This window comes from Anabrus simplex, chromosome 1, assembly GCF_040414725.1.
Source record: "Anabrus simplex isolate iqAnaSimp1 chromosome 1, ASM4041472v1, whole genome shotgun sequence".
Lineage (NCBI taxonomy): Eukaryota > Metazoa > Arthropoda > Insecta > Orthoptera > Tettigoniidae > Anabrus > Anabrus simplex.
Genome location: NC_090265.1, coordinates 639,104,190 through 639,128,205, shown reverse-complemented (window position 1 = coordinate 639,128,205; position 24,016 = coordinate 639,104,190). Strand labels below are relative to the sequence as shown.

The 24,016-nt window shown below is 41.5% G+C and overlaps 1 protein-coding gene across 1 annotated transcript in view; it reads left to right on the top strand.

The window, feature by feature from the left end:
• The window catches only part of LOC136884466 (uncharacterized), a 63,117-nt gene extending 59,289 nt beyond the window's left edge, over positions 1 to 3,828 (top strand). Inside the window, exons 4-5 of the mRNA XM_068229563.1 lie at positions 767 to 1,093; positions 3,466 to 3,828. Of these exons, the coding sequence (XP_068085664.1) occupies positions 767 to 1,093; positions 3,466 to 3,828 (690 nt within the window). The remainder of the gene's footprint in view (positions 1 to 766; positions 1,094 to 3,465) is intronic.
• Positions 3,829 to 24,016: the final 20,188 nt, after the last annotated feature.

The following is a 24,016-nucleotide window of genomic DNA, read 5'->3' as shown; positions in this document are numbered from 1 at the left end:
TAGCCTACTTTTGTTTTTGACTTCAGTGAGATTAATGTTCCTGAATATTCAGCATTAGAGTGACGGGGTGACAAAACAGAGTGAAAATTCTGGAAGTGCGGAAAACTCACATTCACCAAACGTGTTTTTCACCTCCTGTACCTTAGACCAAAATTAATTTACTTCAGAGCAGGATTTAATATCAGCGTTGATGTTGAGAAAGGGTAATTTCATCCAGTCACCGTCAATCTCCTGAAGGCGAATGCTATGATCTACAGGCGCGAGACCGTGAAGTAAATCAGAAAGCAAAGAGCCCATTCTTGGTAAATTTCGTTTGGAAATCTCATTATTCGAAAAGTCTTTCCCTCATCTATGACAGAACATAACTAGCACGAATAAAAGAGGGAACAAAAATCTACGCATTATGTAGAAAAAAAACAGGACAAAATTTCGATACGTCATAGGATTGTACAATATGAGTACGATTCGCGGGCTGGATAGTACACAACATCGAATTATCATACATGCATGATCCAGATCGTATGGTAGGCAACGCTGCCACCGAATCAATTTGAATGATGAAAATTGATCTGTGCACTCCTCGATGTACTTAATAGCAATCTTAAAACTGATAATTTGCGTCCCGGATGAAGTTTATCGGGACACTTCACTAAAAAACCAGAACTATCCCGAAAAAAAAAAGCCCCCAGACGTCCCTATTCTAAGCGTCCGAAACTTCAACTTTTGTCGACAGTCCCTATACGTTACTTTTTACTTCTTTCCCTAGATACTCACGCTGGTTGCGTTGCTTGCAACAGCATATCTTAGCGTTAATGCTGGAGGTCATGGAGGAGGAGGTGGTGGTGGCGGTGGTGGTCATGGCGGCGGTGGCGGCGGCGGAGGCCATGCGCATTCTTTCGCCTATTTCCATGGCCCAGTAGAAGGTGATGCTCAGGAAGTCCACGTTTCTGATGGCCATGGCGGTGGAGGTGGAGGCGGTGGACATGGAGGACATGGAGGCGGTGGACATGGAGGACATGGAGGTCACGGTGGACATGGAGGTCATGGTGGAGGCGGTGGTGGTGGAGGTGGTCATGGATACACTGACTACGTGGTAAGTTCCATTCTATCTGTAAGTACTAGCATTTAAAGGTGGCAGTGGTTTAAAGGGAATTTGTCCAGCTCCTTGGCTGAATGGTCAGCTTACTGACCTTTGGTTCAAAGGGCTTCAGGTTCGATTCCCGTTAGGGCCCGAGGATTTTAACCACGTCTATTTAATTGCTCTAGCTCGGGGATTGGATAATTGTGTTAGCTTTGATACATCTTTGCATTTATATACAAAACGTCATCACAATACATCTACCACAGAAACACTCAATAGTAAATGCATTCTTCCTCAAAGAGTTTGTGTCAGGAAACGCACCCAGTCGTTAAACTGAGCTAAAGCCATACAAAGTGCCGATCCGTTTAATTGGGGGAAAAGGCGAGGAAGAAATTTTCGAAGGGAATGTAATAAATCTTTACCACTGGAAGAAGATTTTGTTGTTTCTTTCAAAAATAAATTTTTAGGTTGGGTACACGGTCTGGAAAACAAACTATGCTCCTGAAACTTTTTAACTTAATTGGAGCAATTATGTGAGAGAGATTGTCATATGCTCCACTTAATTTGCTTCTACCAGGTAATTTTTCGACATTACACATGTGTGTGCTAAGTTTCAGAACAGGCTGCTTTCCTTGGATAGATACAGACTTTATACAGCGAAGTTTGGTTCAACTTTGCATCAACAAAGTTCTAGGCCTGGAACCTGCTGACCAACCATAGCAACAGAAATGATAGAACACACCCTACGAGACTTGTAAAACCACAGTACGGGTTGACATGGCAAAAGCGATGTCATCTCCGTATACTTTGGTGCTACAATGTTCTCAGCACTGCTATACCGTGATGAGGCCTGGACAATCACAACCAGAACTAGCAAAACATTAGAATCTTTCGAAATATGCTTCTGCAAATGCCAACTAAAATTATCATGTATGGATAAAGTACGTAGTTCCTAAGTCATTAAAATGACTACCAAACCCTACGTATACCATCAAAAAGAAATGACACACTTCGGTCATATGATGAGGAACAACAAATACTAACATTAGTCTACTGATACTACTGCATCAAACACATACGATGATAGGTGTGAAGCAGAAGAGGCAACAGAAACTAAATAAACTTCAAAAGTGCTTCCAAAACACAAACTCCCATAGCAGATTCCTTTACAGTAAAGAGGAAAAATGAAAATCCATAGCCAGTTTTCAGTCATTCGACCAGGTCAGAATGGAATTAACAAAGCGTCATCTAGTGGCGAGGATAGGAATTAAGCCGGCTGCCGAAGCCTGTCGCACTCCCCTGGGGCAATGATTAATGACTGACAGATGAAGTGAAATTATATCACTGGATATAACCAGACAGAAAAACCAGTCCCGCCTCCGCTTTGACCAACACAAATCTCACGTGGAGTCACCGGGACTTGAACCACGGAAGCCAGCGGTGGGAGGCCGGCGCGCTGTCGCCTGAGCCACGCAAGCTACTAAAGTAAAGAGGAAAACTGATGTCATTTGCCTTCATTTTGATCAAGATGAAGTTTCACTGTACTGTATTTCTGTACACTATTAGGCCTAATGTACCCTGTACTGTTGGTTTTATGTTAGGTCTACTATAAACCTTAATTTTACTAATGGGACATTGTTTATCATTAGGTTACAACTGTGATAGTTCATATAGATTCTTTCCTATTTGTTTAACTTCGCACTAACACAGACAGGTCTTATCGCAACAATGCGATAGGGAAATTATAGGATTGGGATGGAAGTGACCGTGGTGTTTGTCAAAATACATCTGCCTGGTGTGACGAGAGAAACAACGGAAAACCATCTTCAGGTGTGCCGACAGCGGGGTTCGAACTTACTATCTCCCGAATGTAAGTTAACAGCTGCTACGTGATCCAAAGTACGTAGCACATTCGTTCGATGTTCATAAGGAAAATGTTCCCCAAATGTGCTTTCCTCTTTCTTACATTTTGAAAATCCTCAAACAAATCAGCTACCGGACAAGTTCGCCGTGCGGTTAGGGGCGCGCGGCTGTGAGCTTGCATCCGGGAGATAGTGGGTTCGAATCCCACTGTCGGCAATCCTGAAGATGGTTTTCCGTGCTTTCCCATTTTCACACCAGGCAAATGCTGGGGCTGTACCTTAATTAAGGCCACGGCCTCTTCCTTCCAACTCCTAGGCCTTTCCTATCCCATCGTCGCCATAAGACCTATCTCTGTCGGTGCGACGTAAAGCCAATAGCAAAAAAAGCCAACAACGACAACATTTCAGCTACTGGTACTGACAATTTTCACTGTATATCATTTAATTTGTTGTGTCTACTTCTATGCTTTGAAGCCGTTTGGTTTTGCGCTGGGCTCTTCAGTTTTCTTCTATGTTTTCTAGGCCCATCCAAGGTACGAGTTCGCGTACGGAGTAACTGACCACCACACCGGCGACAAGCACGGCCAGAAGGAGTCTCGTGATGGACATCATGTCGTGGGCGAGTACACGCTGAAGGAACCTGGTGGTAATGTGAGGACCGTCAAGTACCACGCTGACAACAAGGGAGGCTTCATCGCTCACGTCACCAACAGCGGTGGTAACGACCACTCTGGAGGTACCTATGGCGGTCATGGACACGGAGGCGGTGGTGGAGGCGGCGGTCACGGACACGGCGGTCATGGAGGTGGCGGTGGCGGCGGCGGTCACGGACACGGCGGTCATGGAGGTGGCGCTGGCGGCGGTGGTCATGGACATGATTACTAGAAGAAGACAGATAATGGAAGCGAAAACTGAAGTGCTTACGGAACATAACCCACTGAAGTTGTTGAATACATTTCAACATGATAACTTACTGCTGCTGGAAAAGACACAAGGAATACACAATATAGTGATATGAACATTTTTCGAGACATGGTTTAACCGAACAACATCTGCCGTGGAATGAAAGCTTTTTGTCTTCTACTCGATGTTATATTATTTGTAATTGTTAATATTTTGTTACTGTTATTGTTTCTTGTATTAAATGTTACTTGAGCTTTCATAATTAAGTATCATTTTATTTGGTGTTTCAACCCCAATGTAACTAATTAACTAATATATGCAAATGGCGTATGACTTTTAGTGCCGGGAGTGTCGAAGGACAAGTTTGGCTCGCCAGAAGCAGGTCTTTTGATTTGACGATCGTAGGCGACCTGCGAGTTATGATGAGGATGAAATGATGAGGATGAAATGATGATGAAGACGATACATACACAGAGATCCCCGTGCCAGCGGAATTAACCTATAATTATGGCTCGAATTCCCGACCCTGCCGGGAATCGAACTCGGGACCCCTATGATCAAAGGCCAGCACGCTAACCATGTAACTATAGAGTCGGACATTTACTAATACACGAACGACCTCGTTAAAAGCGAAGAATATAAATTGAAAACTAAGTATCGGCGAACAGCGCCTTCACTCAATTATTCCTTCAGTGTTGCAAGGTCCTTTGAACTTTCGGAAGATCCTCCGCCTTTCAGAGAGATTCCAGAAAATACGAAATTTGGTGGTAATCTTTCGAATTATCCTTCGTCATCACTTCATTGGCAAAAATAACCATGTAGAAATATCATCAATTGTGTTCGAATGCAATAAATATGTTTAATATTTCTATAACTGCTATTGGTTCAAAGAAAATATATTACTGTACTTCAAAAATGAGTCATTAACCGGCCAGTGGTAAGAGTGTCTCCATGTAGGCAGTCTTAAATGCCAGACGTCCGCACTAAATTGTAAGATATCAACAGAAGGCCCATCATGTCATTCTTCACAAGTTAACGTCGGACCGACACAGACGATAGGATAGGAAAGGGCCGGGAGTAGGAAGGAAGAGACCGTTGCCTTATTAAAGTACAGCAACATAATTTGCCTGGTGTGAAACTAGGAAACCACGGAGAACCATTTTCTGGATCGCCGACAGTGGGGCTTGATGCCACTATCTCCCGAATGCAAGCTCACAACTCATGCCATTCTTCACAAGTTAACGTCGGACCGACAAAGACGATAGCTCCCATAACCGTACGGCCAACTCACTCGGTTTCTGTCATTCTAAAAGGGTTGTCCCCAAGATCTAGGCTTTCAAACTTGGAGGAGAGTTTCTACATCTGATGAACAACATCTATGAAGACGAGATGGGCGAGGAAGAAGCATTTTAAAAAAAAAAGCATGTCTTTTGATGTCAATTATACGACTATTTAGTTTTAAAATAACTTTGAAGTTTTCAAATATGGAGAACACAAATATAAATTTGACAGCACTCTTACACACCTAGAAAAAAAAAAGCCAGTGAAGTATGTATCGGAATTCAATAAATTTATATATTGTGTTCGACAGACTGAAAAACTTTATTTTAACTACTTTGACATTCAATAGCATGGCTTCCATAATAAATTCCTTTAAGCAACATGAATATTATTATATGCACTGCCTGACAAAAATATTGAAGTACCCAGAAGGGGAGGAGGAAACGAAATGATTCTTCACGTGTTGAGAGGGTATGTGATGTTATTTCAGTGATTACAAAATCGAGTCAAGTTTACAGTTATCAGTATGACGTTGCACCCCCTCTGAATTTGAATCAATCAATCAATCAATCAATCAATCAATCAATCAATCAATCAATCAATCAATCAATCAATCAATCAATACTGATATGCATTTAGAGCAGTCGCCCAGGTGGCAGGTTCCCTGTCTATTGTTTATCTAGTCTTTCTTAAATAATTGCAAAGAATTTGGAAATTATTGAAATCTCCCTTGGTAAATTATTCCAATCCGTAATTCCTCTTTCTATAAACAAGGCCCTCTCACGGTGCATGCACCAGTGCATTGCGCGGTACACTGTGCAAAGGACGACTTCGCTTGGTTGACCAGAGTACAGACCCCCACTCCTCGATTTGGAGCAATAGCGCTGTCTCTCTCTTTCCCCACGCCTGTCTCCCTTTTCCTCACTTGCTCCGTAGCGCTTCAAATCCGAACCGAGTTGAGCCGGGCTTAGTCGAGTCGCCCAGAGACGAGCGCTGGTCCGAACCGAGCCGAGTGGGACCGATGCATTGTGCACAGGACCTCTGCGCCTCAGTATGCAAGCGTGAGATTTTGGGCGTTTGAGAGGCCCTGCTACCAAACAAACGCATGGCACTACAGCTCTTGAAGGGCCTTGTGCTTCCAAGCGACCGCTGCTCATCCCAAAGTCCTGCAGATTACAAGGTGTCGTGTGGTCAGCACGATGAATCCTCTCGGTCGTTATTCTTAGCTTTCTAGACTGGGGCCGCTATCTCACCGTCAGAAGCTCCTCAATAGGGAACATGCATAATTTTCGATTTTTTTAAAAAACTACACCAATGAAATAGTACGTAAACGTATTACAATGAGGTAAGTTGCCTTGTTTTCTACCATTAAAAAAATGTTCAAAAGTGCTTTTCCGCAAGGCGAGTGAAACGGCCTCTGACGTAAGCGGCGCGCTGTAACGTCACGATCCAGTACCGCATGCAGCTCTACCAGCCATTGTGCATCAGCCGTTACTAAAAGCCGATTGTTTATTATTCGTGATCGCGAATAACTTGACAGAAGAAAGGTTCAAAACAGCACAGTCAGACAATCTATCATGTGCAGATGTCATCATTCTTGAAAAATAGTGACTTTTGTGACCGCAGAAATTCGCGGATAAAAAGCAAGTTTGTAAGTGGCATCTTTTATTGTATTATTGTATTTATTGTAACTCATAGTATTAGGATAACAACGAACCTGGATAGAAATCACATCACTTTCAGCATTAGTAAAGTAACAAATCGGATTTCAGCACTAACATAAACGTAGGTAGCATTATAGTATTTTTTTTTTTTTTTTTTTTGCCAGTTGCTTTACGTCGCACCGACACAGATAGGTCTTATGGCGACGATGGGACAGGGAAGAGCTAGGAGTGGGAAGGAAGCGGCCGTGGCCTTAATTAAGGTACAGCCCCAGCATTTGCCTGTTGTGAAAATGGGAAACCACGGAAAACCATTTTCAGGGCTGCCGACAGTGGGGTTCGAAACTACTATCTCCCGAATACTGGATACTGGCCGCACTTAAGCGACTGCAGCTATCGATCTCGGTATCATTATAGTACTAGTCCGCCTCTGTGGTGTAGTGGTTAATGCGATTAGCTGCCACCCCCGGAGGCCAGGTTTCGATTCCCGGCTCTGCCATGTAAGTTGAAAACAAATAGTACGAGGGCTGGATCGGTGTCTACTCAGCCTCGGGAGGTCAACTGAGTAGAGGGATTTCGAATCCCACCTCAGCCATCCTCGAAGTGGTTTCTCGTATTTTCCCACTTCTCCTCCAGGCACCTAAGGCCACGGCCGTTTCCTTCCCTCTTCCTTGTGTATCCCTTCCGATCTTCCCATCCTCCAACAAGGCCCCTGTTGAGCATAGCAGGTGAGGCCGCCTGGGCGAGGTAATGATCCTCCTCACCAGTTGTATCATCTACCCAAAGGCTCACGCTCCAGGACACTGCCCTTGAAGCGGTAGAGGTGAAATCTCTCGCTGAGTGCGAGGGAAAAACCAAACCTGAAGGATAAACTGATTAAGAAAGAAAGAAAGAAAGAAAGAAAGAAAGAACGAAAGAAAGATCATAGTACTATAGGTCTATAATCTATGATTCCCGAAAAAAAAAATTATATATGGTTGGGGCAACTGGCCTACCCACTTTCGGGGCCCATGAAAGAGAAACATTAAATATCTCGGTGGAGGGAAAAAGTTAAACATTATAAAGATAAAGATAAATATGACTTCATCTAGTTTTCACAAGTCGGGCTGAGTGGTTCAGACGGTTGAGGTGCTGACCTTCTGACCCCAACTTGGCAGGTTCGATCCTGGTTCAGTCCGGTGGTAGTTGAAGGTGCTCAAATACGTCAGCCTCGTGTTGGTAGATTTACTGGCACGTAAAAGAACTCCTGCAGGACTAAATTCCTGCACATCGGCGTCTCCGAAAACCGTAGAAGTAGTTAGCGGGCGTAATGCCAATAACATTAATTACATTTGGCTTTTAACAAGCTGAGCATATCACGCAAGAAAAGTGTCTTGGTGACATTTTAGTCGTTCAATACAGGAATGTTTTTGGGTACTTTTTTTTTTTTTTTTGCTATTTGCTTTACATCGCACAGTCACAGATAGGTCTTATGGCGACGATGGGACAGGAAAGGTCTAGGAATGGGAAGGAAGCGGCCGTGGCCTTAAGGCATAGCCCCAGCATTTGCCTGGCGTGAAAATGGGAAACTACGGAAAACCATTTTCAGGGCTGCCGACAGTGGGGTTCGAACCCACTATCTCCCGGATGCGAGCTCACAGCTGCGTGCTCCTAACCACACGGCCAACTCGCCCGGTATTTTCATCCTTCGGTTTATTGACTTGGGTTGTATACCCTAAAACTTAGGCTAACTTGGATAATATTTTAAACACCAACATCACTATTTTCACCTGTGTGCAATTATGTTATTTATTTCACTAATATTATGATAATTATTATAACTGAGCATTGTTAAGTTATAAGACCCCAACAGACAAGCATTGGTTTTGTGTAGAGATATATATTTGTTAAATTCACGTTGTTTTCTTTCATGATGTACACGCCTATTTTTGTTATATTATAGAGTATTTAGCTATAGCCTAAATTTCTTTACAAATGTGAGCTCTTCAATAAAGACATAAATAACTGTCACATGCCGAGATAAATTTGTATAATTAGAGCTGTCAATATGGTTCATAACCACTTTGGTTTATTACCTAGACATGGATCACCCAAAACATAGGTTAGGTTTGGAGAATACCGGTACGTTAATAATCAGCATTAATTAATGCACTGTTAATTACTTTCATATTCCAAGATGTAAATGAAGCATTTAACTAAAGCATCATACATTAAAATTCAAAGTGTTACCACTAGAAGAGCTGACATGGAAAAGTGATTGAAAATTCAAACAAATTCAACATACATACATACATACATACATACATACATACATACATACATTATCATTATAGACTGTTATGCCCTTCAGCGTTCAGTCTGCAAGCCTCTGAGAATTTACTAAACGTCGCCACAATCCTCGATTTGCAACTAGTGTTGTGGCCTCATTTAGTTCTATACCTCTTATCATTAAATCGTTAGAAACAGAGTCTAACCATCGTCGTCTTGGTCTCCCTCTACTTCTCTTACCCTCCATAACAGAGTCCATTATTCTCCTAGGTAACCTATCCTCCTCCATTCGCCTCACATGACTCCACCACCGAAGCCGGTTTATTGCGTACAGCTTCATCCATCGAGTTCATTCCTAAATTAGCCTTTATCTCCTCATTCCGACTCCCCTCCTGCCATTGTTCCCACCTGTTTGTACCAGCAATCATTCTTGCTACTTTCATGTCTGTTACTTCTAACTTATGAATAAGATATCCTGAGTCAACCCAGCTTTCGCTCCCATAAAGCAAAGTTGGCCTGAAAACAGACCGATGTAAAGATAGTTTCGTCTGGGAGCTGACTTCCTTCTTACACAATACTGCTGATCGCAACTGCGAGCCCACTGCATTAGCTTTACTACACCTTGATTCAATCTAACTTACTATATTACCATCCTGGGAAAACACACAACCTAAATACTTGAAATTATCGACCTGTTCTAGCTTTGTATCACCAATCTGACATTCAATTCTGTTGGATTTCTTACCTACTGACATCAATTTAGTCTTCGAGAGGCTAATTTTCATACCATACTCATTGCACCTATTTTCAAGTTCCAAGATGTTAGACTGCAGGCTTTCGGCACAGTCTGCCATTAAGACCAAGTCGTCAGCATAGGCCAGGCTGCTTACTACATTTCCACCTAACTGAATCCCTCCCTGCCATTTTATACCTTTCAGCATATGATCCATGTAAACTACAAACAGCAAAGGTGAAAGATTACAGCCTTCTCTAACTCCTGTAAGTACCCTGAATCAAGAACTCATTCTAGCATCAATTCTCACTGAAGCCCAATTGTCAACATAAATGCCTTTGATTGATTTTAATAATCTACCTTTAATTCCATAGTCCCCCAGTATAGCGAACATCTTTACCCTCGGTACCCTGTCATATGCTTTCTCTAGATCTACGAAACATAAACACAACTGCCTATTCCTCTCGTAGCATTTTTCAATTACCTGGCGCATACTGAAAATCTGATCCTGACAGCCTCTCTGTGGTCTGAAACCACACTGGTTTTCATCCAACTTCCTCTCAACGACTGATCGCACCCTCCCTTCCAAGATGCCTGTGAATACTTTGCCTGGTATACTAATCAATGAGATACCTCGATAGTTGTTGCAATCCTTCCTGTTCCCTTGCTTATAGATAGGTGCAATTACTGCTTTTGTCCAATCTGAAGGTACCTTACCAACACTCCACGCTAATTTGACTACTCTCTGAAGCCATTTCATCCCTGCCTTCCCACTACACTTCACCATTTCAGGTCTAATTTCATCTATTCCTGCTGCCTTATGACAATGGAGTTTATTTACTATCCTTTCCACTTCCTCAAGCATAATTTCACCAACATCATTTTCCTCCTCCCCATGAGCTTGACTGTTTGCAACACCACCATGATGATTTCCTTTTACATTGAGAAGATGTTCAAAATATTCCCTCCACCTCTCCAGTGATTCCCTGGGATCTGTTATGAGTTCACCTGAATTACTCAAAACCCTGTTCATTTCCTTTTTCCCTCCCTTCCTAAGATTCTTTATTACTGTCCAGAAAGGTTTCCCTGCTGCTTGACCTAGCCTTTCCAGGTTATTACCGAAATCTTCCCATGACTTCTTTTTGGATTCAACAACTATTTGTTTCGCTCTGTTTCTTTCATCTACGTACAAATCCCTGTCTGCCTCGGCCCTTGTTTGGAGCCATTCAACTTACGTTAAAATGATCTTTAAAAAAATAAACTGTAGACTTTTCCGATATATCACCAGCATTTCTCCGGCTCGCCAAAATCCATTTCTCCCTAGTTTTAGCGTCTTTGGAACATTTATAAACAATTTGTTTGGGATGGTATGCGATGTGCTATTGCTCATCGGAACTATACACCATTTATAAGTTTTCTGCCTCACTGTCCACGCAGGATTCATTTTAAGTCTAAAATATATCACTCAGATTATTATCCAATGTATAGACTTCGAATTTAACCAAGCCAGACACTAACATAAAGTAGAAATACGCTAAGTGTATCCTGCTTCTCACAGCACACTATGTGTTATTTCGTCTGCTAATTCAGTCAACCTGTACGATGACGTCAGACCAATGAGATCGCGTACTTGCGAATCGTGACATTTTCGTACTTTAATTTAGATTTTTATCATGTTTGGAGTTATTCTTTGTACATTCTGATCACATTTTTGAATTCTGTGTGAAATTTTGAATCACATTAGCATATTTTTAATTAAAACCCCGAATCATGCATGTTCCCTATTCTAATCACGTAGGCTGAGTGGACCTCGTACCAGCCCTCAGGTCCAGGTAAAAATCCCTGACCTGGCCGGGAATCGAACCCGGGGCCTCCGGGTAAGAGGCAGGCATGCTACCCCAACACCACGGGGGAGATGCCCTGCGATAAACTAATAATTTCCCCAATCTGTCCTCTTGAATTCCAACTTTATCTTCATATTATGATCTTTCCTACTTTTAAAAACACCACTCAAACTTATTCGTCTACTAATGTCATTCCACGCCATCCTTCCACAGCTCGGAATATTGCATTTCGTCAAGCTACTCATCTCCTTTCTCCCAAGTCTTCCCACTCTGCCTTACAGTCTGTCTCACCATGTTTGAGAGTCGGAGTTTGAGGTTTGGTTTTAGGAACGCACTCCCTATAGGAACATCTGCACAAAAATGAACATTGCTCAACTTACACAGTTTGGAAGAAATGTATTGAGTATTCCTTATTCTTCCCACACGAATATACAAATACATTACAGCTCCCCGACGTAGGGAGGCCAGTCACTTACGGGAAGAGTTTGCAGGAAACGACGAACCGTTTACAAACGTTATTCAAGAGGACAAATTGGGGCAAATATTCATTTATAGGAAGGGGAGTTAGGGATTGGAATAACTTACCAAGGGAGACGTTCAATAAATTTCCAATTTCTTTGCAATCATTTAACAAAAGGCTAGGAAAACAACAGATAGGAAATCTGCCCCCTGGACTGTCCTAAATGCAGATCCGAAGTGATTGTTGAATTATTTTTTGAGCCCAGTAACTCAGTGTTTGCTGATACGAAGCACAAGTGTCCAGTTTTCTTGTTTGCTTGTTCTAAGTTTATTGTGAATAAAATAATACACAAAGTTTTTCATTTATATTGTTTAATTAGCTTGAAGAAGATGTCCTCGGACACTCCCGGCACTAAAAGCCATACGCCGTTTCATTATTAGCTTGAAGTGGAAACGTCCGTGCAAGTGAGTGTGTGTGTGCGTATGTTTGTGTGTGTTAAAGTGTCATAATTGTAAACCATTTGTGAAGAGACCAGCCTGTGGTCAAACATAAAAAAGAAGGAAAACCACTAACGAGTGGCGAAAAGACATGTGTGTTAGGCCTAAATGTGTTTTCCAAATTTCGTTTAAAAAATTCTGGAAGTGCTCTGGATGAAGCAACACATGCAGTGGCCGATGTTACAGGTATTTCTAGGGCCTGTACTACGACTGTCAGGTAGGCTGCAGTTTCGCAAACTAGAAGTTAAATATTTTCTTGCGTACTACCAACGGATTTTAACTACGGTATTGTAATGCGGAAGATGTAACATTTTTATTGGGTTGGTAATAAAGTTACTGAAAATATAGTGAAATCTAGTGCGGTGGTATGCGTGTTCCCTGGTGTTTTCGTTTGTTTAGCTCTATTCCTTTTGAAATTGTATTACTAGAATCCAGTATCAGACTCTTATTAAGCTATAATGTGGAAGTTCAAGTCAAAAACAGAATTAGGACTGAAATCTACACATACGAAGAAATGTTAAAATTAACTAACTGAAACTGTTATAAAAAATAAAAAGACTGAAAATGTAACCTGGACGCAAAAGTTAAGATTCGTGTTATGTATCTCTTTTTGTCTAGTACGATTTACGAGGATGCGCGTTACGGCGAAAGTAAAGTTTATATTCATAATGAATGCCACTGATGCAATTTATTGTTTGCTCATTGAATAAGTAGTTAGTTTCTTTCTTTTCAATACAATGTGAGAATGGTAACTGGCAAGCATTTATCTCACTTTAGTGTAAATGCTTAGTAGCAAGTTGTTATGAAATCAAAGAAATATAACCTCCTTAACATCCTCATTCGACGGACGAATCGCAATGAACGTCGTATACCTTTACTCCATATATGCATTGCGGATAAATTTAGAATAGAATCCACGCTTTTGACACGCATTCTAATGATTAGGAAATGTGTACTTTCACCTCTAGTACCCTACCGATTAACATTTAGAAGGTAAAAAAAAAAAAAAAAAAAAAAAAAATGCGAGTCAATTGGGACTTGCACCCACGAAAAACTGCATAGCAGCAGACGATGTTGCCCTGACGAGCACGGTTACCCATGGAGCTTGCTGTTAAGTTGCTTGTATGCAACTTACACAGTCAGTAGCAACAACTTGCTAGCTTGGAAAATCTTTAAGAATTCTGTGATAGCTGGACAGGAAGCGTGACATCTATATATATATAAAATAGCTTGTCCTGACTGACTGATTCATCATCGCCGAGCCAAAACTACTGGACATAATGAAATGAAATTTTGGGGATACATTCATATTAAGATGTAGGTGCTCGCTAAGAGAGGATTTTTGGATATTCCGTTGCTAAGGGGGTGAAAAGGGGGGGTGAAATTTTAAAATGAGTGCACCTATATCTCAAAACTTTAAAAGTTTACAAATGTAAAAATTGGTATTTAGAATCTTCTTTGAAAATAAGGAAACACGTATTTTTTTGTTTTCAGAAAATTCCGATAGGAGGGGTGAAAAAGGGTGAAAATGGGGGAAAATGTGTTGAATGCCTTTAATCAGGATACCGGTACTTATATCTCAGAAACTGAAGATATGACAGACCTGAAAATTGGTACTTTTGATCTCTTTTAAAAATAAAGAAACACGTATTTTTTTGTTTTTGGAAAATCGAATTAATGGGAGGGTGAAAAGGGGGTGAATTTTTAAAATTAGTGAATCTATATCTTCAAACTTTTAAAGTTTGCAGATGTAAAAATTGGTATTTAGAATCTTCATTAAAAATAAAGAAACACGTATTTTATATTTTCGGAAAATCGCAATAGGAGGTGTGAAAAGGGGTGAAAAAGGGGTTGAATGCCTTTAATGAGGCTACTTATATCTCAGAAACTGAAGATATTATAGACCTGAAAATTGGTGTTTGGGATCTCCTTTAAAAATAAAGAAACACGTATTTTTTTGTTTCTGCAAAACCCAATTAAGGGGGTAAAAAGGGGTAATATTTTAAAATGAGTGTATCTATATCTCAAAACTTTTAAAGGTTATAGGTGTAAAAATAGGTATTTAGAATCTCCATTAAAGATAAAGAAACACGTATATTTTGTTTTCGGAAAATCCTAATAGGAAGGGTGGAAAAGGTTGAAAAAGGGATCGAATGCATTTCATGAGTCTACTTATATTTCAGAACCTGAAGATATTACAGACCTGAAAATTGTTGTTTGGGATCTCCTTTAAAAATAAATAAACACGTATTTTTTGTTTGTGGAAAATACAATTAATGGGGGGGGGTGAAAAGGGGGTGATTTTTTAAAATGAGTGTAATTTATCTATATCTCAAAACTTTTAAAGTTTATAGATGTAAAAATTGGTATTTAGAATCTCCTTTAAAAATAAAGAAACATGTATTCTTTTGTTTTCGGAAAATCCCAATAGGAAGGGTGTAAAAGGGTGAATAATGGGTTGAATGCCTTTCATGAGGATACTTATATTTCAGAACCTGAAGATATTACAGACCTGAAAATTGGTATTTTGGATCTACTTTAAAAGTAAAGAAACAGGTATTTTTTCGTTTATGGAAAATCCAAATATTGGGGGGTGAAAACGGGGGTGAATTTTTTAAAATGAGTGTGTCTACATCTTAAAACTTTAAAATTTACAGATGTAAAAATTGGTGGTTAGAATCTCCTCTAAAAATAAAGGAACACGTATTTTTTTGTTTCCAGTAAGTCCTAATAGGAGGGGTGTAAAAGGGTGAAAAATAGGTTGAATGCCTTTAATGAGGATACACATATCTCAGAAATGAAAGATATTACAGAACTGATAATTCGCATATGGGATCTCCTTTAAAAATAAAGAAACACGTATTTTTTAGTTTTTGGAAAAGCCAATTAATGGCGGTTAAACAGGAGTGACAAATTGGGGTGAATTTTTTGAAAGACTATATCTACAGAATATCTTGGAATCGTAAAATGTTACAGACGTAAACAGTGGGTGAAAATCTCCTGTAAATGTAAAGAAATATAGGTTATTTGTTTTTGGAAACTCTACTTAAGGGGAACCCAAAAGGGGTGAAATTTTAAAATGAGAATTTTTACGGATATCTAAAAAACTTAACATGTTACAGAAGTGAAAAATGGTATTTTTTATCTCTATTAAACATAAAGAAAAGTGTATTTTTAGTTTTCGGAAATACCACTTGGGTGGAGGGCGGGGGGGGGGGGTAAAAGTGACTGAAAATGGTGATGAATTCTTTTAATTGGGCTACTGATATCTCAAAAATGAAGATGTTACAGACGTGAAATTTGATATTTGCAATCTGCTTTAAAAGTAAAGAAACACGTATTCTCGGAAAATCCAATGAAGGGGGGGGGGGGGAAGAATTGAAACATTAGTTGACTTAATTGTATGAGAATACATACATCTAATACTAAAGTTGTTTCAGACGTGAAAATTTGTATTTGGTTCTCCTTTAAAAACAAAGAAAAAGGCGTTTTGGTGGGGAAACCATCTTGGAGGGCGGGAGTGTAAAGGAGTTGAATTCCTTTCATGAGGACACATAAATCAAAAACTGAAGAAGTTAGAGTCGTGATAATTGGTATTTAGAAGATCCTTTACTATTAAAGAAACAAGTAATTTTTTGCGGGAAAATTCATTTAGGGGGAGGAGAGATTATTGTGAAATGAAGTGAAAAAAAGTAAATTATTTTTATGTGGATACTTATATCTCAAAACTGAAGGTAATAGACGTGAACATTGGTGTTTGGAATCTCCCTTAAACATAAAGAAACAAGCATCCTTTTAATTCTTTTTCGGGGGGGGGGGGGTGGCTGTAAATAAACTTAACGGCGGTGGGGTGTAGAAGGAGGTGAGACCAATTGATTTTACTGTTATTAATGTACTTATAAGGATCCTCCGTTGCTCAGGCGGCAGCGCGCCGGCCTCTCACAGCTGGGTTCCGTGGTTCAAATCCCGGTCACTCCATGTGGCATTCGTGCTGGACAAAACGGAGGCGGGACAGGTTTTTCTCCGGATACTCCGGTTTTCCCTGTCATCAGCCATTCCAGCAACACATAATAGTAATAATAATAATAATAATAATAATAATAATAATATTCCGGACCGTCGTTAAATTGCGGACCGCGATGGAAATGGCTCCTGGACGGGGAATGACTAAGAATGCAGTCCGGTCGCGGGTTCAGTGCCGCCAAGGCACCCAGTATGACAGCACGCCGGATCTCCTGAAGGATTATATCCGTATTAAAAATATTATAGGAAAAGATGGCAAAGATTTACGGACCCAACTGACATGGAGGAATACCTGAGCCTAACCCGGGAAGTACGAAATCGATTGCTGGAAAGGAAGATTTAAAAATGGGAGGAAACGTGCCGTAAAATAATAGATCGGGAATTTTGGTGGATTCTCGCAAAGAACGAGTCAGATCGCGAATTTCGGCGGATTATATATCTAAAACAATAAGCATTCAATTATAAATTTCAGTATAATACCGTAGCGAAGCACGGGTATCTTGCTAGTACTTTATAAATATATACCTATATTACATTGTAACCACTTCATTTCGTAGAGCATCATGCAGATGAGTCCGCCTCTGTGTTGTAGTGGTTAGCGTGATTAGCTGCCACCCCCGGAGGCCCGGGTTCGATTCCCGGCTCTGCCCACGAAATTTGAAAAGTGGTACGAGGGCTGGAACGGGGTCCACTCAGCCTCGGGGAGGGTCAACTGAGTAGAGGTGGGTTCGATTCCTACCTCAGCCATCCTGGAAGTGGTTTTCCGTGGTTTCCCCACTTCTCCTCCAGGCGAATGCCCGGGATGGTACCTAACCGAAGGCCACGGCCGTTTCCTTCCCTCTTCCTTGCCTATCCCTTCCAATCTTCCCATCCCTCCACAAGGCCCCCTGTTCAGCATAGCAGGTGAGGCCGCCTGGGCGAGGTACTGGTCATACTCCCCAGTTGTATCCCCCGACCAAGAGTCTGAAGCTCCAGGACACTGCCCTTGAGGCGGTAGAGGTGGGATCCCTCGCTAAGTCCGAGGGAAAAAACCGAACCTGGAGGGTAAACAGATGATGATGATGATGATCATGCAGATGTAGAGTCATCTTGATGTGTAGCCATCTTGATTCTTACAATAACGTCCCCGATAGGAGCGAAGTCCCAGATGAGAGCGTTAACTGCCTCTACAACTTCGGCATAGCTAACCTCGAGAATATTCTCCCAGATTGCACATAAACGAAAGTCGTAGTACGCGTTTTCAATCGAACTTGCAGATAAATGTGCAAACTGCCACATAACTTTAAACCGCACTTTTATCTGGCTGTCGTAGTACAGGCCCTAAGGCGAGCATTTATCGTGCCAGGAAACAATTTAAGGTTGATAGGAAACTGGTTACTCCTCGGAAAACACGTAAGGCGACAAAGGTAAGTTAAAAATACGACAGTTTAACAAAAGCAGAAAAGAATTTTAAAAAATCACTACTTCTTTTTAAGAAATGAAATACAAATTCTTAATAAAAATATTAGCTTCAGTTAATAGTGACGATATATTGCCAACATTATTCCTCGTGCAACTCTTCACAGACTTTTGAAATTTATGAACACTTACGTGTCTCGAAATCGCCTGTGGGCGCTTGTAGAAAATAATGAAATAGTATTGTGGAGAAGCAGCCGGCCCCCGTGGTGTAGGGGTAGCGTGCCTGCCTCTTACCCCGGAGGCCCCCGGGTTCGATTCCCGGCCAGGTCAGGGATTTTTACCTGGACCTGAGGGCTGGTTCGAGGTCCACTCAGCCTACGTGATTAGAATTGAGGAGCTATCTGACGGTGAGATGGCGGCCCCCGGTCTAGAAAGCCAAGAATAACGGCCGAGAGGATTCGTCGTGATGACCACACGACACCTCGTAATCTGCAGGCCTCTTCGGGCTGAGCAGCGGTCGCTTGGTAGGCCAAGGCCCTTCAAGGGCTGTAGTGCCATGGGGTTTGGTTTCGTTTTTTTATTGTGGAGAAGAACGTATTTACGTCAGATTAAGAAATTTCGTGAAGAGGGCAGATCTGTTTATTTCACACTGCTGAAATTTGGGTAAATGCAGGGCTCACTACTATGAAAATGTCGAAAGATTAAACTATGAAATCTAGTAGAGATGGATTTCTTAGATTATCCAGTGAGTTGAAAGCTTCCTCCGGCACGGGTAAACGGCTTATTTGTTCTCACACATAGGAAATAAAAACTATTTGCTCAGGCGAAACAGTCTTATGAACGAAAGGGAATTTTTTGAACAGGTAGTACTTCGGAATATAAACAAACTGCAGCCAAGCCCTCAATACTTATCACTGCAGACTGAGTTTTGTACACATTGTAGATAATTATTCTTTCTCGGTATCTGATCCCTATTACCTTCAGAATCTGAAATTGGTCCAATCAGCATTATCGAATGCCTTTACTGGATCCACGAACGCCATGTACGTGGGCTTGTCCTTAATTCGGTCCTCCAAGATCACAGACGTAAAGTCAGGATAGCTTCATGTGTTCCTATATTCTTTCTGAAGCCAAATTGATCTTCTGCCAACCAGTCGTGGGCGGTGGACTCAGGTGGGGGGGGGGGGGGCAGTACCCTTTCCCACAACTCTTTCTTTGCTAACGACCAGTACCACTGCACCCATTCAAGTCTTCCGCGCGAAAACAAACTAATTCACCGCTGTCAACCCTCACAAAACGCGGGATGCAAGCCAGAGGCCCAATTTGAATCAAAATTCCTGGCCTCAAATGTTACATTTCAATATCTTCCTGTCGCACATCTCCAAATTATTCGAGGGACTTCTTCTCACACATCTCAATGGACCAAAGAATACTGCGACCGGAACAATTTGGCTTCCGGTAAAAGCGCAGTGCTTCACTTGCGGCGCTGCGCTTAGTTTAGTTATTACAAGGTCCATTCAATGCACGCCGTAGCGTGCCTGCAGTATTTTTCGATGCAAATAAAGCTTTCGACACCAGTCTGGCGCGAAAATCTTATCGTCAAACTTATCGAGACGTATTAAGTACCGAAGCACCATGTCAATCCAGTCTTATTTGACGAGCAGCAAATTTTAAGTTTCCTGTAAGTGGGAGAAATCCACCCCTAGGGCACTTAAAGCAGGTGTGCCGCAGGGAAGACTTCTGTCCCCCACTCTACACACCCTGTATGTGAATGATCTTTCAACCCGCCAAGGAGTGGAGGTTAAACAGTACGTATATGACAATGCCATTTACACCCGTAAGAGGAGAAATGCCCAAGCCATCTCCGAGCTGCAACAATGGGTCTCGTCATTCTGGGAATGGTGTGTCCGGAACAATGTGAAAATTAACCCTACCAAAACGCAGGCAGTTGTTTTCATCAAGCGCTTGCCTAAATTTCGTCCTCCTACTATTAGCAATGTCCCACTGTCTTGATCTAAGCAAACTAATTATCTCAACTTAATAATGGACCGTGGTTTGCCCTGGAGCAATAATACAGAACAGGCCTTACAGCATGCCACGTTACGGGTTGAAAGCCTTGAGACCTCTGCTATACACTAAATGTTTCTCTTCAAATATAAACATGTATTTAGCATGTGTGAAGACCATCGTGCTGTCTGGTTGAGGCATGGGGCTATATTCCCAAAATTCCTCTTTCCAAATTACAAACTTTTAAAATTAAAACATTACGAATTATGACACGAGCACCGTTACTGAAATCTAATAAAAAGATATGAACGGAACTTCGTATTCCGATTATTAGATCTCAAATAAAGAAAACAGTAAAGATGACCAAATCTAGAATCCTACTTTCTCTTAAAACGGGACGTAAGGATCAAGAAGCCGAACACACTGCGGCCGTTGGCTAACTTACGATCTGTTTCTACTGGTTAACTCTCCATTTCGGTCTATTCCAAATTCATGACATACACAGTGACTAATTACTATTAAAATTAAATCCCCGAAAAGGCCCGTTTGTTACGAAGGTTAGCTTTCACCCCCCCCCCCCCCCCCCGCTCCTCAGTCGCTAAATTTACTAACGCCATTTGAATTTCAAAATAAATCAGGGATGAGGGGGTTTCTCCTCTGTCATGTGGACAAATACTGCCTCCATGAGAGATCGTTTTATCCCCCGTCAGTGCAGTACAATGGAGATTTTCCGACTCATCGGGTATTTCTCGGACACAGATGAGTAAAAGGGCATATTTTTCGTCCTAGGACTCTCATGTACTCACTCTCAACAAAATGCAAAATACAAGGAACATCAAAGCCACAGCGTATGATAATATTTAGGTAAGCTAAGATACATTAAGCCTGCAGAGGTCCGCAGTGTTATCAAGGGCCTGACTGAGAATAAGTCTCCAGGTGATGACAGGATATCGAAAAAGGACATTAAATCGCCGTCATATAGGGCCTAGAGTAGTAATATTTTTTGTATACAATTCGTTCGGCTTGTTTAAAATTGGGATACTTCGCTGATGTTTGGAAAACTGGTAAAAATAGTAGTCATTCCAAAACCAAGGAGTGCGGTTAGGGACACGCAGCTGTGAGCGTGCATCCGGGAGATAGTTGGTTCGCACCCCACTGTCGGCAGCCCTGAGGATGTTTTATGTGGTTTCCGATTTTCACACTTTAAGGCCACAGCGGCTTCCTTCCTGTTCCTAGTTCTTTTCTGTCCCATCGTGCCGTAAGACCTATCTGTGTCTGCGTGACGTAAAGCAAATTGTGAAAAAGGACATTTTTGTCTTTTTAAATGCCTACTTTAATTGTTTCACTACCTATTTCCTGAATTTTAAATGCTTATTTTTATTTATTTTGTCTAGTCAGTTTACCATCTAGGTTTGGTTTCTACCCCGGACTCGCCGAGGGAACTGGAGGATGTTGAGTTGGACCCAGGTTCAGTGATGTCCATAAAAAGAACGGTTGGGTTGGGCTCATAGTCAGCTGGGAGTGAGTGTCGAATTACCCCCCCCCCCCCCCCCATGGAACTGTCCCCAGTAGTCGAACTTTTGGAAATCAGTTAAAATACGTTTTAATATAGGTGCAGAGTCCGTACTCAGAACTAGGTTAAGTTAGGTTAGGTTTGGTGATTAAGTAACGATTTAATAATTTTTAACCTTATTTCATGTTTGTTAAACAACGTTTTAATTAAGACATAATTATGGTAATCATTAAATGAGGATGTAGTAATTTCAATAACTGTCTTTAATTTATATTAAAATGTAATTTTGATACTTGTTAATATTAAGGCCGCCCAAACAGAAACGAGCGGGCGAACATTTAAAAAATGGAGAAACAGAGGCGCAACTGGACCTCAACTTTTCCAGGGTGGACTGTAATCCGCAGGGAATGCTTTGACCGTGGGCCCAACTCGAACGTGTCCGAGCGATCCCACCTATACCGCCTCAAGGGCAGAGTCCTGGAGTGCGAGACATTTCGTCCGGGACACAACTGGGGTGGAGGACCTGTAGCTCTCCCAGGCGGCCTCAACTGCTATGCTGAACAAGAGGCTTGTGACGGATAGGAAGATTGGAAGGGATAGAAAAGGAAGAGGGAAGGAGGCGGCCGCGGCATTAAGTTAAGTACAGTAGTGTTCATTTAAATATCGGGCCAGAAATATTCATTTCAGGGAAGGAAGTCAGTACAGCCCTCAGAACCTCCCAGTACCACCTTACACTCTCTCTTTCACTCATCAGATTAATGCGAAAGCATAAGACAGGGCACACCTGAATAGCGAGAGGGGATGGAGACAGCGAATGACGGGAGATCTAACATGAACCAAACACCTGCAGAGGGGAAGGTGCCACACGCCCCCTTGCCTGGACTTTGAATATGCGGTAGAGAGAGGAATGAAGGGAGGAACCACATGGGCTCGTATGTCAGTTCATTGAGGGTCGAATTCTCCTAAATTCTTTTCTGCGAAGGCTGGCTGAAATGTTAGCGGTCTCGACCATGACATTGTGAAATGGCATCGCGCCCGAACATTGTAAGAAAGAATGATCATTATTTTCGTCAATATAGCACCTATTAAATTACTCTACATTAATAGCTTTACAAGCACTGTCAAATGAAGAATTGATATACTTTGCAGTAGAATATGCACGGATATCAAATTTGGACGCAAGAAATTAAGATGAAGGAAGGTAACCTTCACTAAGAACTTAGTAAGGCGATTCGTATTTCATTTAAAGGCATACTCTTTTATTAAAAAATCATTGCCGAAAATACATTACAAGTGTAGCCTATACGTTATTCACAGGAGAAAACGTGCTTTTCACGAACTACCATGTGGTGTAAAAATATTCCTTTTTAATACGACCATTTTTCTACCTTCATAAAGCCGTTGAATTTTAAATAACTCCTGAGCTTATTTCCCACAGAGTCTAGCCCCAACTAATATATAATAACATATTTTATCCTCGAACAACAAAAGTAAAAATAACCTGGTATTAAATAATTATGATCATCAGAGACGCAAGGGTGTTTGGAAAATCGTTCCTATGGAGTTATTGACAGCGCCGATCAAACATTAAAATGCCATACGCACTGGGGGCGGGATTATATAGTATATTTCTGCATAATTAAATTTTCCTTGATTCGGAGAAGCCAGTATAGCCAGAATGTTTAACCAGAGATACATATTAATCAGTTCCTGAGAAAATGGTGTTAGGAGTGATCTGAGTGAGTAACGTCACACGGCACACCACCTGGAAGACGAACACATGTGACGTCGTCTCTTTTACTCCCCCAAATTCTACTCCCAAACGTTACCTGTTTTCCTTTCCACCCGGAATTCTTGTGATCACGAGTGCACGTACATCCAGGCATTTGCCTGCAGGAGAAATGGGGAACCTTCGGAAAACCATTTCGAGGATGGCTGAGGTGAGAATCGAATTCCCTCTACTCAGTTGACCTTCTGAACCTAAATGAACCCTGTTCCAGTCCTCGTACGACTTTTCAAATTTCGTGGCAGAGCCAGAAATTGAACCCGGGCTTCCGAGGGTGGCAGCTAATCACACTAACCACTGCACCACAGAGCCGGATTAAGTGCTTATTTGCCTGCATGTTTTAGCCAAATTAATGCTTGAACTTCTGGGCTCTAATTATTAACTTGCACAATGCACAAAGAGAATTATGACTCAAAGTAATAGGCTATCTTTCATGAACATTGTACCAAAAGTGGAAGAAATTTTAATGTTGAAATGTGATTTATTGCCATCTGAACCATGGTGATAAACTAATATAATAATTTCGTGTGGCTATTTCTAGCCGAGCGCAGGCCTTGCAAGGCAGACCCTCCGACGAGGGTGGGCGGCATCTGCCATGTGTAAGTAACTGCGTGTTATTGTGGTGGAGGATAGTGTTATGTGTGAGTTGCACGGATGTTGGGGACAGCACAAACACCCAGCCCCCGGGCCATTGGAATT